General features: G+C 36.3%; 1 protein-coding gene across 1 annotated transcript in view; it reads right to left on the bottom strand.

Moving 5' to 3' along the window:
• Positions 1-4,814: 4,814 nt before the first annotated feature.
• The window catches only part of SLC26A5 (solute carrier family 26 member 5), a 47,778-nt gene continuing 37,768 nt past the window's right edge, over positions 4,815-14,824 (bottom strand). Inside the window, exons 14-18 of the mRNA XM_027838887.1 lie at positions 10,782-10,874; positions 9,406-9,513; positions 8,312-8,527; positions 5,480-5,534; positions 4,815-4,999 (exon numbers count right to left, since the gene is read on the bottom strand). Coding sequence (XP_027694688.1) covers positions 4,815-4,999; positions 5,480-5,534; positions 8,312-8,527; positions 9,406-9,513; positions 10,782-10,874 — 657 coding nt within the window. The remainder of the gene's footprint in view (positions 5,000-5,479; positions 5,535-8,311; positions 8,528-9,405; positions 9,514-10,781; positions 10,875-14,824) is intronic.

Below are 14,824 nucleotides of genomic sequence, written 5' to 3'. Positions count from 1 at the left end.
GATTGAACAATTAAAATTCATTTTAGAGCGCTTACTGGCACTTTATTTTTAAATAGACTCTTGAAAGCCCTTAATTAGGTATTTTAAAGTAATTTTTGCAAGTAGCTTATTCAGCAAGAAAGAGATGGACAACTATTTTAATTGCATGTTATTTAGGACCTGAGTTTGAAGTTCAGGTCTATCCGAAACTGGTCAAGTTTCATAGCCTTTTTGGTCCTTAGTTTCTTCTCTTTAAAATGGGGCGGAGGGGGTGATGGTAGGGTTTCAAAGAGTTGACCCTTAAGGTTCCTTTTGGCTCCAAATCTATGAGTCTATGAACTATGGGGGGAAAAAAAACTCCAACACCACAGATATCCAATAGCCAAATCTATTTTAAATTCACAAGGAAAAAAATAGAAAAAAAAAGGAAATTCTACATAGTTTTAAAAATTAAAAAAGTATCAAATACTGACAATTGAAACTCATCCATAGTTTTCATTCTTGATAATTTCACATATAAAATGGATCAGACAAGTCCTGCTTTTCTTTTTCCTACTTCTAGTCATTCCCCATGCCCTGTACCTTTTTTGAATTGTAAAACAAAGTAAGCCAATAACAGGTTAAACTGAAAATAGAACCATAGATGACTGAAGAAGTGTATGGGATAAGCAGAATACTTAAGCTTTGTAGGGTTCACGATTTAAGTAAATTTAATTATAATTAGGTTATGTTCTCAACAATCTTTTCATTTTCACATAAAACTATATGATGTTAGATTCTAATAATAAGTGCAAAACTCAGCTTCAAACTCCAGTCTGGAGAGGTTATAAGGAAGCTTTTGCTTGTAATGGAAAGAAAGTTGAAACAGGTTCTGAACAATTTTTGTCTTCTGTTACAAAGCAGAAATTCAACTTCTCAGATATCAAGGAGGCAAATGAGTATTTTAAGGTGTTGGTTGTTTATACCAAACAATAATATACAGCTTAACAAGTAATATTTTGTATTTATTTTATATTTACTTTTGTGATATGCAACTGGCCATTGCTAAGATTTAATTAAAGCTGAGTCATATATGTTACACCTGATTTTAAAAAAACTTCCTGTGGGAATATTTGATCTGTTTTCTGGGACTGCTTCTAAGAACATACTGCTATGAAAAGTGGGAAGTGCCTGTAAATATTCAAGAAAGGGCAGTTTAAAAAAAGACTAACATAGATGAATATCTCAAAACAGTACAGGTGTGTCCCACTGAAAAAATGATGTGTGAAAACCCACGTTTCAAAGTCCATAAAATTAGTGAATGATAATTCAAAATACAAAATTAAATTTTGCTTCAAAAGAAGAGTCACTATAGATTATTTTAAATACTACGTTTTCTTTAATACCTTTAAAATGTGGTGGGTGTATAAAAACTTGTTTTATACAGTTTTTCCAAACCATTTCTTATACAAAATGTAAGGTACATTGGAAGAATTACTGAGCCATTCTTATTCCCATGTGGTTTTGTGAGCACAGATTATACCAAGTCATTTGGATAATCAACGTAGATCCTGCTTTGAGAAATGAGTGAGCAGGTAGGCTACTTGTAATATTGCTGGCTTTTGAATATTTTAACAATTTTGTATTGTTTTGACTTGAGGTTATTTCAAAACAGTATTACAGCTGTATTTTAATTTGCTGTGTTTTAAATAGCTTGCAATACTTTCATCTGTCATCATTACATTGTTACATTAGCAGGAATCTAGACACACCAAGGCAACTGTTCCTTTTAAGTATATTGTTGAAAGTATACAGGTGTTAAGAAGGCCTAGAGCATTTTTGTATTGGTTATAGCAGACAGTCAAATGTCATGCAGTCTTGTATGATTTCAGAATTAAAATTGCATTATTACCTTTAAAGGGGCGGATAACACACAGACACACACACACCCCTTACTTGGGCAGACATTTTATCCCATCCCCACATAGGGGCACACAGAAGTAGATACAAACCCCTTCCCCCAATCCCCACACAAAGGCACACAACCCACCCTCTCCCTCCCCTCCCCCACAACACACAGAGACACAACCCACCCCCTTCCCTCTCCCCCTCCCCCCATTCCCGGGGCCATATTTAATTTATTGCCTCCTTTTCGTCTTCCTACCTGTTCTTAGACACACATACCTGAGAAGACAATATACTCCCCACACCAAAAATGTCAGTTATCACATAGAAATAGACACTTTTCTTCATTTCTATAGAGACAGCTATACGAAAGGAGGTACACAGGATATGGTATTGAGAATAAAGCCTGCAGGAATAAGCAGCAAATAGGAGGACCTAGAGAGGAACCGTATCATCCTTGTGTACTTGAGCTCTGAGAAGCAGCATGGATGGTATGGAGAGTATTAAGCTTATATGAAGATGTGTTCCACCATGGTCTAGCTGTGTGGTGAGCAAATAATTTGAATAGCTGATATTTACATGGCACTTTATGGTTTGCAGAGTGCTTTGCATTTGTTATCTCATTTTATCCGAATAACAGCCTAGTGAAGGAAGTGCTACAGGTGTTATACACATTTTTTTTTTCAGCTGAGGAAACAGTTTCAAGAGATCTTAAGTGACTTGCCATCATCACAGCTAGTGTCAGAGCTGCGGTTTGAGCCCACCTAGATCATGTTTCCAAGCTGAACACCATTTCCATGATACTAGTGCTTCAACAAACCTCTTGGGTTCCGTTTCCTCATCTGTAAAATGGAGAAAATATACTACCTACCTCATTGAGTTAGAAGGAAAGCACTTTGTAAACTGTAAAGCACAATATAAATGTTAATTGCTAATTACTGATGGTAACCCTCTCATCAGCTACTTGCAAGTCTGTAGAGGTAGCCTCTGCCTGGTCCTGAGAATTCCCTGACCCCTTTGCTGAAAGTCAAACATGCATTCCTACACTGACATCATACCCATACTTCTGTATAGATCAGCAATGGTAACTTCACTTGGAGTAGGACTTGGGCGGGCTGTATTGGATGATTACTTTTTTCACAGGTCTATCCTTACTACAAGAATCCTCCAGATCGTAACAAAAGATTGCAATGGCAGGGGAGAGGCCCCAAACCCATTAACAAATTGCTTGGAACAGAAATTGGGTAATATTAACCTAAAAATCATCTATGACTTTCTAAATTTGATGGCAGAATGATATAAAGTATGGAAAGCCATAGAAGTAGCAAGTTAAATGTCTTGGGGTATCAAAGCAATAAAGCAAATAAAGCCCCTGTATAGTAAAATCCCTAAATCCTACTTGTTGTAAAAATAGGTAATTTTAATATATCCCATTTGCTGTAAAAATAAGTAATTTTAATACATCCCACTATCCTGCATAAATGTTTTACCTGAAAGGGACCTTGATTTTTGAGTGTAACAGATTTGAAGAAACAAAATAACTGATTTTAGTAAAATATATTCCCCTCCCTTCACACAGGACTTTCTCTAACAGTTTTTATATACATGTCAAAATTCTGTTAAAAACAAAGAACAGAAATAATATGATACAGAAATAAAAAATGCAGAAAAGGTTAAAATATTGTAAGATAGAGAATCAGAGTTAACCAATCAACAAATATTTAGCACCTGTAATGTGCAAGGTATTGCTTTAAGACCTTTTTTGGTGCTAAATCATATGTGATCCAAACCACACTGTATCTGTTTAAAATCCTTATTAAGTACTGTTTAAATCACTGATACTGAAAAAGATGACAGACCTTTTAGAAAACAGTTTCTAGAATATACAAATTTTGTAACTACATGCTCTTTCAGAAGGCAGTCTGTATCAGAAAGCAGATGTATCTGATCTTGTGTACGTTATTAAGGAAAGGACAATACAGAGACCAAGGGAAATTTGATTATGGCATGTGGAAGTAGCAATAGCAAAGTGACTGAGAAATACTTTGATTTGAAATAAGGGGAGAAGATTTAAGATTTCATGTAGATCAGCAATATCACATTGCTATGTACTAATCTGGAGAAGAAGAGAAGGTAGGAACCAAAGGACAGACATCTCTTTCTCTGGCATTTCTTATTAGGCTGGCTGAGAAAGGGAGACACCAGGGAATTAGAAAAGGAAAACTCACTGTTGCCAGGAAATGTGCTCCCTTTGCTCGAAGACCTTTTACCTGATTAGATGCCAACAAGCAAGCAGGTCTTATCACAGTAATAAGTGCAACAGTAAGAGCTTTTGATGTCAAAGTGACCTGAAGTAGCCCAGCTATGTCAGAAAGGGATTTCTACTTTGAGTATAAAGATTCAGGACGAGTTGAAAGAAGTGTTTAAAACCTGAGGACAAAACCAGGATTAAATTAAGCTGTGACTGATAACCTATATTGCTGAGAAAGGTACCAAACTGTACCTACCTACTTCACTCTTTAATATTTATGCTTTGTTGTATAATGAAGTGTTCTACTTTTGTTCAAAAAAAAAGTTTTTGAATGGAAGAGTTTGCTTTTCTCTACCCTTCAGTCATATCTATTAAAGGCTATCTGATCAGACTGAAAAATTAACCAACATACCTCCACTCACCCTGGCAGGGGCTCATCCTCATTAGAAAGGAACACTGTATATACTAACTGTATATAGAAGCAGATGTAAATTCTTTGTACAAAGCAGAAGAGGTTGAGTAATTTTTTTGAGAAATAATTGGACAGAAAAAATACAAGTGACACATCTTGAGATGCTTCATTCACCCTCCAAATCAAGCAGTTCTCAACTAATAGAAATCACCTACAGAAGTGAAAATCCTTAATGTCTGGTATTCACAATGTCTACCTACTTTCACAGGAGGCAGTTTAATGCCCCTTCTATGTCTCTGGGTCAACTATCGGCTCTGAGTCCTCCTCTGGAGGTGGGGCTAAGGCTTCTTGCTGTGCAAGGGCTTCTCGAACTTTAGCGCCTAAAACTGCATCATGAATGCTGTGGAATAGTAGCTCCTTTACACATGGATTCTCAAAAAACCTGTTTTGGGTGAGGTCATTTACAACTTGGGCTGTAAGAGAAGAGGAACAAATGAATTCATCCTTTAGGTCTCACATTTAAACATAATTTCTAAATGTGTATATGAAAAACAATGTAAATATATAAATACATATCTCTATATATGATACAGATGATGTAAAACAGAAATGGTAATCTGTTAATGGGCAAAAGATTTATAAAATTATTACTGAAACAGACACATGAATCCATTTTATATTTATGACCATCTTCAAATAACACCTAAAGCTTTACCAGCCCAGAACAAAGATGAATTAGTCCATATTTTTCCCAGCCTAGCTTTCAGAAGGTTTCTACACACAAGTAAATAGTTGAGTTTTAACTTTTGAGTGATTAATTTTCAAACCTGGTTTTAAGGGTGGTTTTTGGTAAATTACTTGTTATTAAAAACTTTAAAAGGCTAGGAAAGTTTTCAAAACACAAAGGAACCAAAAATATGATAAAATTTCTCCCCAGATTTTTGTCTACTTACCACTGCATGCAGCTAAATATACATAAATACCAACATCTCCATATTCTTTTAGGATCTGTAATAGTATTAAAATAAATTTAGTTTCCACTGATAGGTTTCTATGTCAATTAATCAATCAACAGGTATTCATTAAGCACCTACTATCTATCAAGGCACTGAGGATACAAAGAAAATGAAACAGTTTTTGGCTTCAAGGGACTTACATTTTTGATTAAGGAAGACAACAGGTACATATTTAAGTACTTGTGCCTATATACATATACAAAACACATGCCAAATAAATTAAAAATAATTTTTTGGGGAAGGCCTTAGTAGCTGAGAAGTTTAGAAAAGTCCTCACGCAGGAAATGATACCTTGAAGGAAACAAAGGATTCTGAGAGGTGAGGAGAAAGTGCATATCACATTCCTGGCAGGAAGGATGTCTAATGCAAAGGGGCAGTGATAGGAAACAGAATGTAGCGTGTGAGAGATAGCAAGAAGGCCAGTCTGGCTGGACTGCTGTACTTGAAGGGAAGTAACGTGTAATAAGGCTACAAAGATAGATTGGAGGAGCCATGTTGTGAAGAGTTTTAATGGCAGACAAACATGTATTTGATCCTAGAGGTAATAGGAAGTCACTAGAATTTATAGGAGTGGCACCTGGATGTTATGAAGATCACTTTGGTAGTTGTATGAAGGAAATTTTGAAGAGGAAAAAGACTTGAAGCAGAGAAATCAATTGGAAGGGTAAATTTAAAAAATTAATTACTAGGCAACTGGTGATGAAGGCCTGCACTAGGATGGCGGCCATGTGAGAAGAGAAGAAGAGATGGATATAAGAGATGTGGAGGTATATTAATAAGACTTGGCAACCAAATGGCTAAATGGCATGAGGGAGGGAGAAAAAGCAGGGACGTACAATACTGGATGGTTGGAAGTATGGTGGTGTAATCAACAGAAGTAGAGAAGTTTGGAAGAGGGGTGGGCTTTGGGACAGAGCTAGTGAGATTCTATCTTGGGCATGGTGAATCTGAGATGCCTATAGGACATCTAATTGAAAATGTATAATAGGCAGCTGATGATTGGGACTGGAGTTCAAAAGAGAGAGGAGAGCTGGATACTAGGATATGAGAATCATCAGCTGGAGATGATAATTAGAACCATGGGAGTCAATGAAGTCATAAAGGGAAAATGTGTAGAGGAAGAAGAGAAAGGGGGCCTGGAAGGAGCACTGGGCTCAATACACAGTTAGGGGGCCCAATGTGATGATACAAGAAAGGAGACTGAAGAGTGGTCAGAAAGGTAAGGAACAACCAAAGTGAGGTAATACCATGCAAACTTAGAGAAGAGGGAGGATATGGGAGAAAAGAGGTCAGTGGTGTCAGCTGCTACAGAGAGGTTGGAGGCTGAGGACTGAGAAATAATTATTAGATATGTCATATAAGACATTATTGGCAACTTTGGAGAAAGCAGTTTCATTTGAGTGTTGAAATTGATCAGAATCCAGATTGCAAGTAGAATGGGGGAGACAATGAAAAGGGAATTAAGCATTTATATAATGCAGATGTTCTCAAAATTATTTGGCCTACTACTCCCTTTTATAAATAATTGCATAGTACCCCCCTGGAAATCTACTGTTTTTTTGAAATTTGAATAATTTCAAAAAAAATATAAAATATTTTTGAAAAATGACACATCTTAAATTTAATAATTTATTGTAAAAATTTGTGGTTTTTTCCTGCATTGAAATTTTGATGATGCAATATTACTTCATGTAATCTTATAGTATTGTATTGTAAACAAGTCATTACATGCACATATTCCTACCAATGTATGCTGGTGACAATGAGCAACAGGCTCACCTGCCAACACTTGCTTGTTAAGACCTGTTGGCGGACTTGACCACTGATCAGTTATAACTTACATTTTGTGTGTTTATTTGAAAAATAATGTAATCAGTACGACTTTAACTGTGTTACACAAAGATGAAACATGTATGAACGGATTTTCAAAATTCTCTTTTTTTCTTCACCTCCTTATTTTTATTTAATGCCCCCCAATTGCACCTGAGGCTATTATCGCCCCTGGATCATGCCAGTGTCCCCCAAGGGGCTGTATCACCCACTTTGGGAACCTATGATTAGTGCCTACTATCTGTCAGGCACAGTGCTAAGTGCTTTACAAATATTATCTGATCCTCAGATCAACAACCCTGGAAGGTAGGTGCTTTTATTATTCCTATTTTACAACTGAGAAAACTGAGGCAAACAGAAGCTAAGTGACTTGCCCAAGATCGCACAGCTAGTGATTGAGCCTGGATTTGAACCCAGGTCTTCCCGACTTCAGGCCCAGTGATCTATCCACAGCTCTACCTCAATGGCTGTAAAGGGAGCTGAAAAGAGAGGAGATAGAGCAAGAATAGACAACTTTTTCTAGGAGTTTGGCAGAGAGAGGGAAGAGAATAGAGGACAATGCCTTGAGGGCATAGTAGGGTCAAGTGAGGACTTTTAAGGATAGGAGAAGGGATACAAGATACTTGTACAGAATTGTGACTTCTGGTACTGAAGACGTACAAATTCCTTCACTTGTTGTATTTGTCCCCAATAAATACATCTTTGCTTTTATATCATTACTACATTTTTTTTTTTTGGCTTTTATATACACTTGCTATGGGAGGTAGGGAAAAGAGAAAACTAAATGATTTAGCATGAGCTGCCATTATTTGTCCTATAGCCAAAAGATATAGAATATTAACAAAAAGGAACAAAAATTTGAAAACTCAGTGATTTATCTGGTGATAAAAACAAATATTGCTGTGTTGTTGAGAAGAGGGAGGGAGAAGAGATACTCACCCCTGATACAGTTTTTACTCCAACTGAATCAATAAAATTGACTTGTGAGAAATCCAAAATCATAGTGTGAACGTTTGGCCCTGGGGGCAAAAACCTCTCCAGTTCTTCTGGAAATGTCTTTTGGACCAGTGAATCAATTGTCATCGGTTTTGCATTTTCCTCTATCTGTTCTTCTTGTTTTTCCTCTTCTTCCCCACCTGCTTCGGCATCCTCATCCTAGAATTAGAGCAGACCTGAGTTCTACTACAGTACTTCCATTTTGTTACCATACATGACTTAAAATTTTGATTTTGAATTCTTATTACTAGCTTCCTTTTGCTGGAACAACTTTTCCTAACCTTGTTACATAAAGAATGCAACTCATTAACACTTGATTTTTATTCTCTGTCATTCACATCTAGCCTTCCCTCCCAAGATGGTATTTTTTACATAATATTTGCTCACTATTTGCTGAATTAATTAATGAATAACTTAGGAGAATAAAGATGAATAGTTATAGATAATGAAGGTTTAAATGGATGAAGAGCTCAAAGGGCCTTTTATTTCTCCAACTGAGTAAGCTTAGAACAAGGGATGATTGCTTAAAATGACTGGGGCGCTTTTCTTTAAAAAGGAATAACTCTTCCACAGTTTAGTGATAGCACCTCAAAAATAGTCTGAATATAAAATTATTAAGCACCTTGTATGTGCAGAACATGGTGCTAGTCAGTGGGGCAGATGAGGTCCCTGCTTTCATGGAGCTTGGAGTATAGGTATAGATGCACAAATACCTATAACATAAAATCATACCTAAGTGCATCAGAGGAGAGCAAACCACATTGTGTGTGAACTCCTAGATGAAGGAAGGTCCTCAGACAATACCTACTGGAAAGGTGACGCCTGAATCACACCTTAATGGATGGATAGGAATTTAAAGAGCACGCTGGTGTAAAAAACTGATCTCACTCCTTTTTAACTACCTTTACCAAATATCTTCATTATAAAATGACATCAATTCTTTCTCATTGTCCCTTTTTTAGAAGCAGTATGTTGTGCAGCTTAATAAAGTGAAGAGACATTTCAGATCAAGAAGGTATAATTTATTGACTACTCACAACTTTTACAACAGAAGACTGGGGTTTGCCTTTGGTCCCTAATTCCTTGGCATGCTTCTTCAGGACTTTTCTCCTTGCTGCCATTATACGTGCTGCGTTAACTCCTGTCTTTAAGGAAACACAACATTACGTGCATATGCAGATCTGTTTCCTGGCTACCAAAGGTCCACCCAGATTTACCATTCTAACCTTCTTCAAAGGGAATTTGATTTAAATTTTTGTTGTTTAGTCATTTCAGGCAGTCACGTCCGACTTTTGGGGTTTTCTCTGTAAAGATGCTGGAGTAGTTTGCCATTTCCTTTTCCAACTCATTTTACAGATGAGGAAACTGAGGCAAATAGGGTTAAATGACTTGCCCACAGACACAGAGCTAGTAAGTATCTGAGGCTGGATTTGAACTCAGGTCTTCCTGACTCCAGGTCTGTGCAACTTTCCTTCAGAGGGTGGAGATTATGCTGATAATGAAAAAAAGACTGATTGCCCTTCAGATGCATTTAAGGAGCTATAGAAAAGATGATTAGCATGTGCTGGCCACTGTCTCACTATGTAGCATTAGTGTATAATGAATGACTACCATTACTGCTATGGGAGGTGAAGGCATGATTTAGTGGGGGTGGCGGTGGGGGACAAGGTAAAAGGAGGCAGCTAGGTGGCTCAGGGGATAGACCTAAGTCAGGAAGTCAGGAAGACCTAAGTTCAAATCTGGCCTCAGATACTTACTAGCTGTGCGACCCTGGACAAGTCATTTAATCCCTGTTTGTCTTTATCCACTGGAGAAGGAAATGACAAATCACTCCAGTATCTTTGCCAAGAAAACCCCATGGACATTATTGGGGTGCCATGATCCACAGGGTCATGAAAAATCGGACCCACATGAACAACTGAATAACAACAAAGGTAAAAAGGCACCTTATTCTATATATGGAAACCCTCCAGATTTGTGGATTTGTACTTTTTACTCTCAATCTGACAACTCTTCATAGCTTCAGCTGTGTCCTGATACCCAACCTGAACCCTGGGCACACCACTCTTTTGAAATCATTTGGTACAAGATATAAAACCAGAGATTAATAACTGATAGGGATTCTCTTCCTGATATAATAATAGGAATTAAAATAGCATTGAAGAAGAGAAAGCTTTGGAGAAAAACTGGCAGCTGTTTGAAATATTTTCTCCTGGGTACAAATTCCTTTTGTGCCTAAGTTTTATTATCTGTACAAGATTTCTTTATATGAGTAGAATCTCTAGAATGTATCCCTCTAAGCATGTGATTGCTATTCTGTATAGTGGGCAATACTGTACGAAGTTTTAATATAAGCAAAAGGAGAAAACTCTATTTGAAGAGCAAGAACTTTGAAAAAGATTCTTTTACTCACCTTTCTACTTAGTGCATTACTGTACAAGTCACTATTGGCATAATAAATTGGGGCATTTATTTGGAATATTTTTATCCCAGCATGCTCTCTCACCTGAGGAATAAGATATTATTATACTTAAAGATACTCATTTCAGAATTAATGACAGTTTCTCCCTCTCCCAACTCTACCTAAAACAGTGAACTGTCTTGGTATCATGTTAATCATTATTCTGTTCAGTTCAAAATCTCCCCCTGCTCAATTCATATTCGAGAGAAATTAAAACTGAGAAAAACAAAAAGCTTAAGAATGGTTCAAAGGGTTGATTTTCCTTATATCTTTTTCATTTTGTTCTTTCTCTCAAAAATATAATTGAAGAATTGAATGTGGTAGAAAGAAAAGTAGAAGAGGAGGAAGTTGTGAAAGTTGATTTTAAGCAAAGGGAAAGGAGAATCAGATGAACTGAGAAAACTTGCTTGATTCAAAGTAGGTAGGAAGGAGAAGAATGGGAAAGGACCTTGAATATACTATATCAATGTTACTAACCATTATATCACATATATAAAATACATATTTTTTCTTTATATATACAGAGGCAATAATTTTGTCTCACATAGTTCTAAGAACAGTAACACTTTCCTAAAGAAGTATAGGTTTATCTAACTTGTGTTTTCAAACCTTTTTAAGACCACACACCTTCTGATTTGCTTTTCATGTCTCAAAATCCCAAATCTTGGTGTGACATAATTTGTATAAAGGTGATGAGGCAGACACATAAAACCATTTGATGTTATCATACTAGTTTTATGGAACCCTTATAGATGCCTCGTTGCACCTTGGGACATAATTTAGAAGCTAGGAATAGAACTAATAATTCTTGGGCCTTTTCTATATTATAGGGATATGATGAACATTGTAAAAGATTGGTGCTATTCTCTAATACCTGATTTTTTTTCCTGAGGTTTTCTTCAAAGAAATTCCAAGAACTTTACTGTATGTTAGCCACAAAACATTGTTCTAAAGAACATATTGCAAGGGACTTTGGGATCTTCAGAAGAAAAGGGATTTTCAAATTCAAGGAAATTTGAAGCCATCATTATTAACTATTAAAATGGAAGAGGAAAAGAATAGTTTCATAGCCTAAGAGTGTTATAAATTATTACACATCTACAAAATAAAATTATAGCAATACTCTGAAGTCAAAACAACAAAGACACACAAATCCACACCAGTTTCCCACCCATTCTCAGGATGTTGTGAATATTAATTAACACCTTATTTGTTGCATTTTGAAGGAGCAGAAATTGAGGTATAGACAAGTTAGGAATGGAAAGGGAAGTTCAAATTCCTCACTTTGACCTTTACCATCTCTTGTCCAAAACAGTAATAATGTTCAGCCAATAAAACCACTGGACTAAGAGTCTTTAAAAACTTGTAACATTTTTCATTGAACAAATGATATCTGAAAACAAATCTATGTACATACTTTAAAAAATATCCCTTCTAAGAGACATTAGCAACATATTCCTCCTATAGATGTACATCAAATAATTGTCAAGGACCTTTAGGACACAATCAATAGGGTATTTCCAGATGTTTATCAATGTAGTACCGTTTGGTTGAATTCTTTCATGATTTCCTCAATTAATTTTCAGCAAACATGGTAATAAATCAACATTTGGTACCTAGATACATATAGCACCATGCCAGGAAACTTGAATTGTCTTAGAAAGATTCTGAAGATCACCTGGCAGGATAAGGTATCAGACACTGAGGTCCTTTCTCAAACTAAACTGCCAAGCATTCAAACTCTACTGCAGACTGTGCAACTCCATTGGGCTGGCCATGATGCCAAAGGTACTCTTGCCTAAGAGACTATTTTACAGACAACTCATACGAGGCAAGCACTCACATGGTGGTCAGAAAAAGCTACACAAGGACACTCTCAAGGCGTCTCTTAGGAACTTAGGAACTGAATGCATGACATGGGAGACATGGCACAGGACTGCTCAGCATGGCGTGCCTTCATCAGAGAAGGTGCTATGCTCTATGAGCAAAGCAAAATTGAAGTAGCTCAAAAGAAATGCGAGATGTGCAGATTTAGAGAATCTTCCCCACATGTTCACATGGACTATTTATGCCAGACCTGTGGCAGAGCCTTCCGAGCTCATATTGGCCTGATCAGCCACAGCTGGACACACTGTAAGTTGATTCTAACGCAATGATGTCATTTTGGTCCTCTTCGAGAACAAAGGACGACAACCAACCAACATTACCGTGGTAAAGCTTGGCCAGAAAACGGTGGGTGATATAAAATAATAACAATAAAAAATAAAATAATAACAGTAATAGCTAATATTTATATAGTGCTTACTTTGTGGCTGGCACAGTGCTAAGAACTTAAGAGGAAAAGAAAAGGCAAGTTTGGCAGTGGTATAATCTGTTATTTTGGACACAAAGAAAACACAAAAGAAAATAGAGAAGTGGCTGGCATCAAGAAGTAGTCTCTTAAAAATAAAATTTACAAGTATGAAACAGGAATTAAAAATACGTGGAAAGTGAAAAAATTTTAACTATAACTTTTGCAAATAATCCAATACATTAAAAATACTGTATATTTCAATTAAGTAGGGTTTATCCTCCCTAGAACACAAGACTGGCATACGTAAAGAGGAAGAATTATTTAATTTAGTATGGTGAGAAAAATATTAAGAATTTTATATTTATTATAATAGAGGCTGAGAAAATTGATGCAATTCAACATATTTTCAAAATGAAACCATGGATGGTTTTTTCCTTAATACTGATAAGGTATATACGCTTAAAAACAGTCAACCATATTTAATGAAGAAACAAGAGCAAAGTAAGGATTTCTCATCTTCATTCCTATTTAATGTACTAAGTACGGCTTATCGTGGCCAAATCACCATCTAGTTGGCCACATTACTGGTGATGAGACTTTTTATACTTAGCTAGGGTGGTCCTCAGGTAACAGACACAGTCTGTTGCTAGCATAGTACTCAAAGCTTGGTAGAACCTGCCAAAACTTGTTTTCCTCTTGCATAACTCACTTCAATGCAACCAAATGGAAGAGAACTTTTATGTGGGCTATGTTAACCTAAAGTAATATTAGAAATGTTGGCCATAGCTATAAAGGAAGAAATAAAAGGTATGAAATTAGAGATAAACATTATATGTATAGGTTGTGCGTATAAATGCACATACAAATATGTACACCCATGTATATATGCACATGTATGTTATATGTGAGTGTGAGTGTGTGTATGTGTGCGTGTGTGCATGCATATATGATACTGTTGTTCAATCAACTGTGGTCCTGTTTGGTGTTTTCCTGGCAAAAAGATATTGGAGCGGTTTGCCATTTCCTTCTCTAGCTCATTTAACAGATGAAGAAACTGAGGCAAATAGGGTTAAGTGACTTGTCCAGGGTCACACACATAGTAAGTGTCTTATACTGGATTTGAACTCAGGTCTTCTGCCCTTCAGACCCAGCACTCTATCCACTGCACCACCTACCTGCTTATATATGTGATATATGTGTGTCTGTGTGTTACTTGCTGATGACATGTTTATAGATTTAGAAAATCTAAGGAAATTAACTTCAAATTTACTAGAGGTAATGATTTCAGCAAAGCTACAGGATATACATTTACAAAACCCAATTACATTTCTATATGTTATTAGATCGCTGTATAAATAGTTAAGGATAACTTAGTAGTACGGTGGACCACATTGGTAAAAGGACACCAACAGTTTACATTCCCAAATAATATGGGGAAATATAACTCTGGCAATTAAAGAAATGAAAATGTAAAAAAGACTAAAGTATTACTATACATCTACAAAATTAACAGTTTTGTAAAAGTAAAAATAATAAAATTCAGTATTGGCAGTGGTATGGGTAGGGCCTATGTAGGCTTCATAGCGTAATGAAAAGACTTTTGCACTTGGTGGGCTAGGTATAAATTCTGGCTTTTATAGCTTACCAGCTTACTAGTGTGTGTGTGTGTGTGTGTGTGTGTGTGTGTGTGTGTGTGTGTGTG

Source organism: Vombatus ursinus, unplaced genomic scaffold, assembly GCF_900497805.2.
Source record: "Vombatus ursinus unplaced genomic scaffold, bare-nosed wombat genome assembly UNPS02014830.1, whole genome shotgun sequence".
NCBI classification, from domain to species: domain Eukaryota; kingdom Metazoa; phylum Chordata; class Mammalia; order Diprotodontia; family Vombatidae; genus Vombatus; species Vombatus ursinus.
This window is presented reverse-complemented; position numbering and strand designations above follow the sequence as displayed.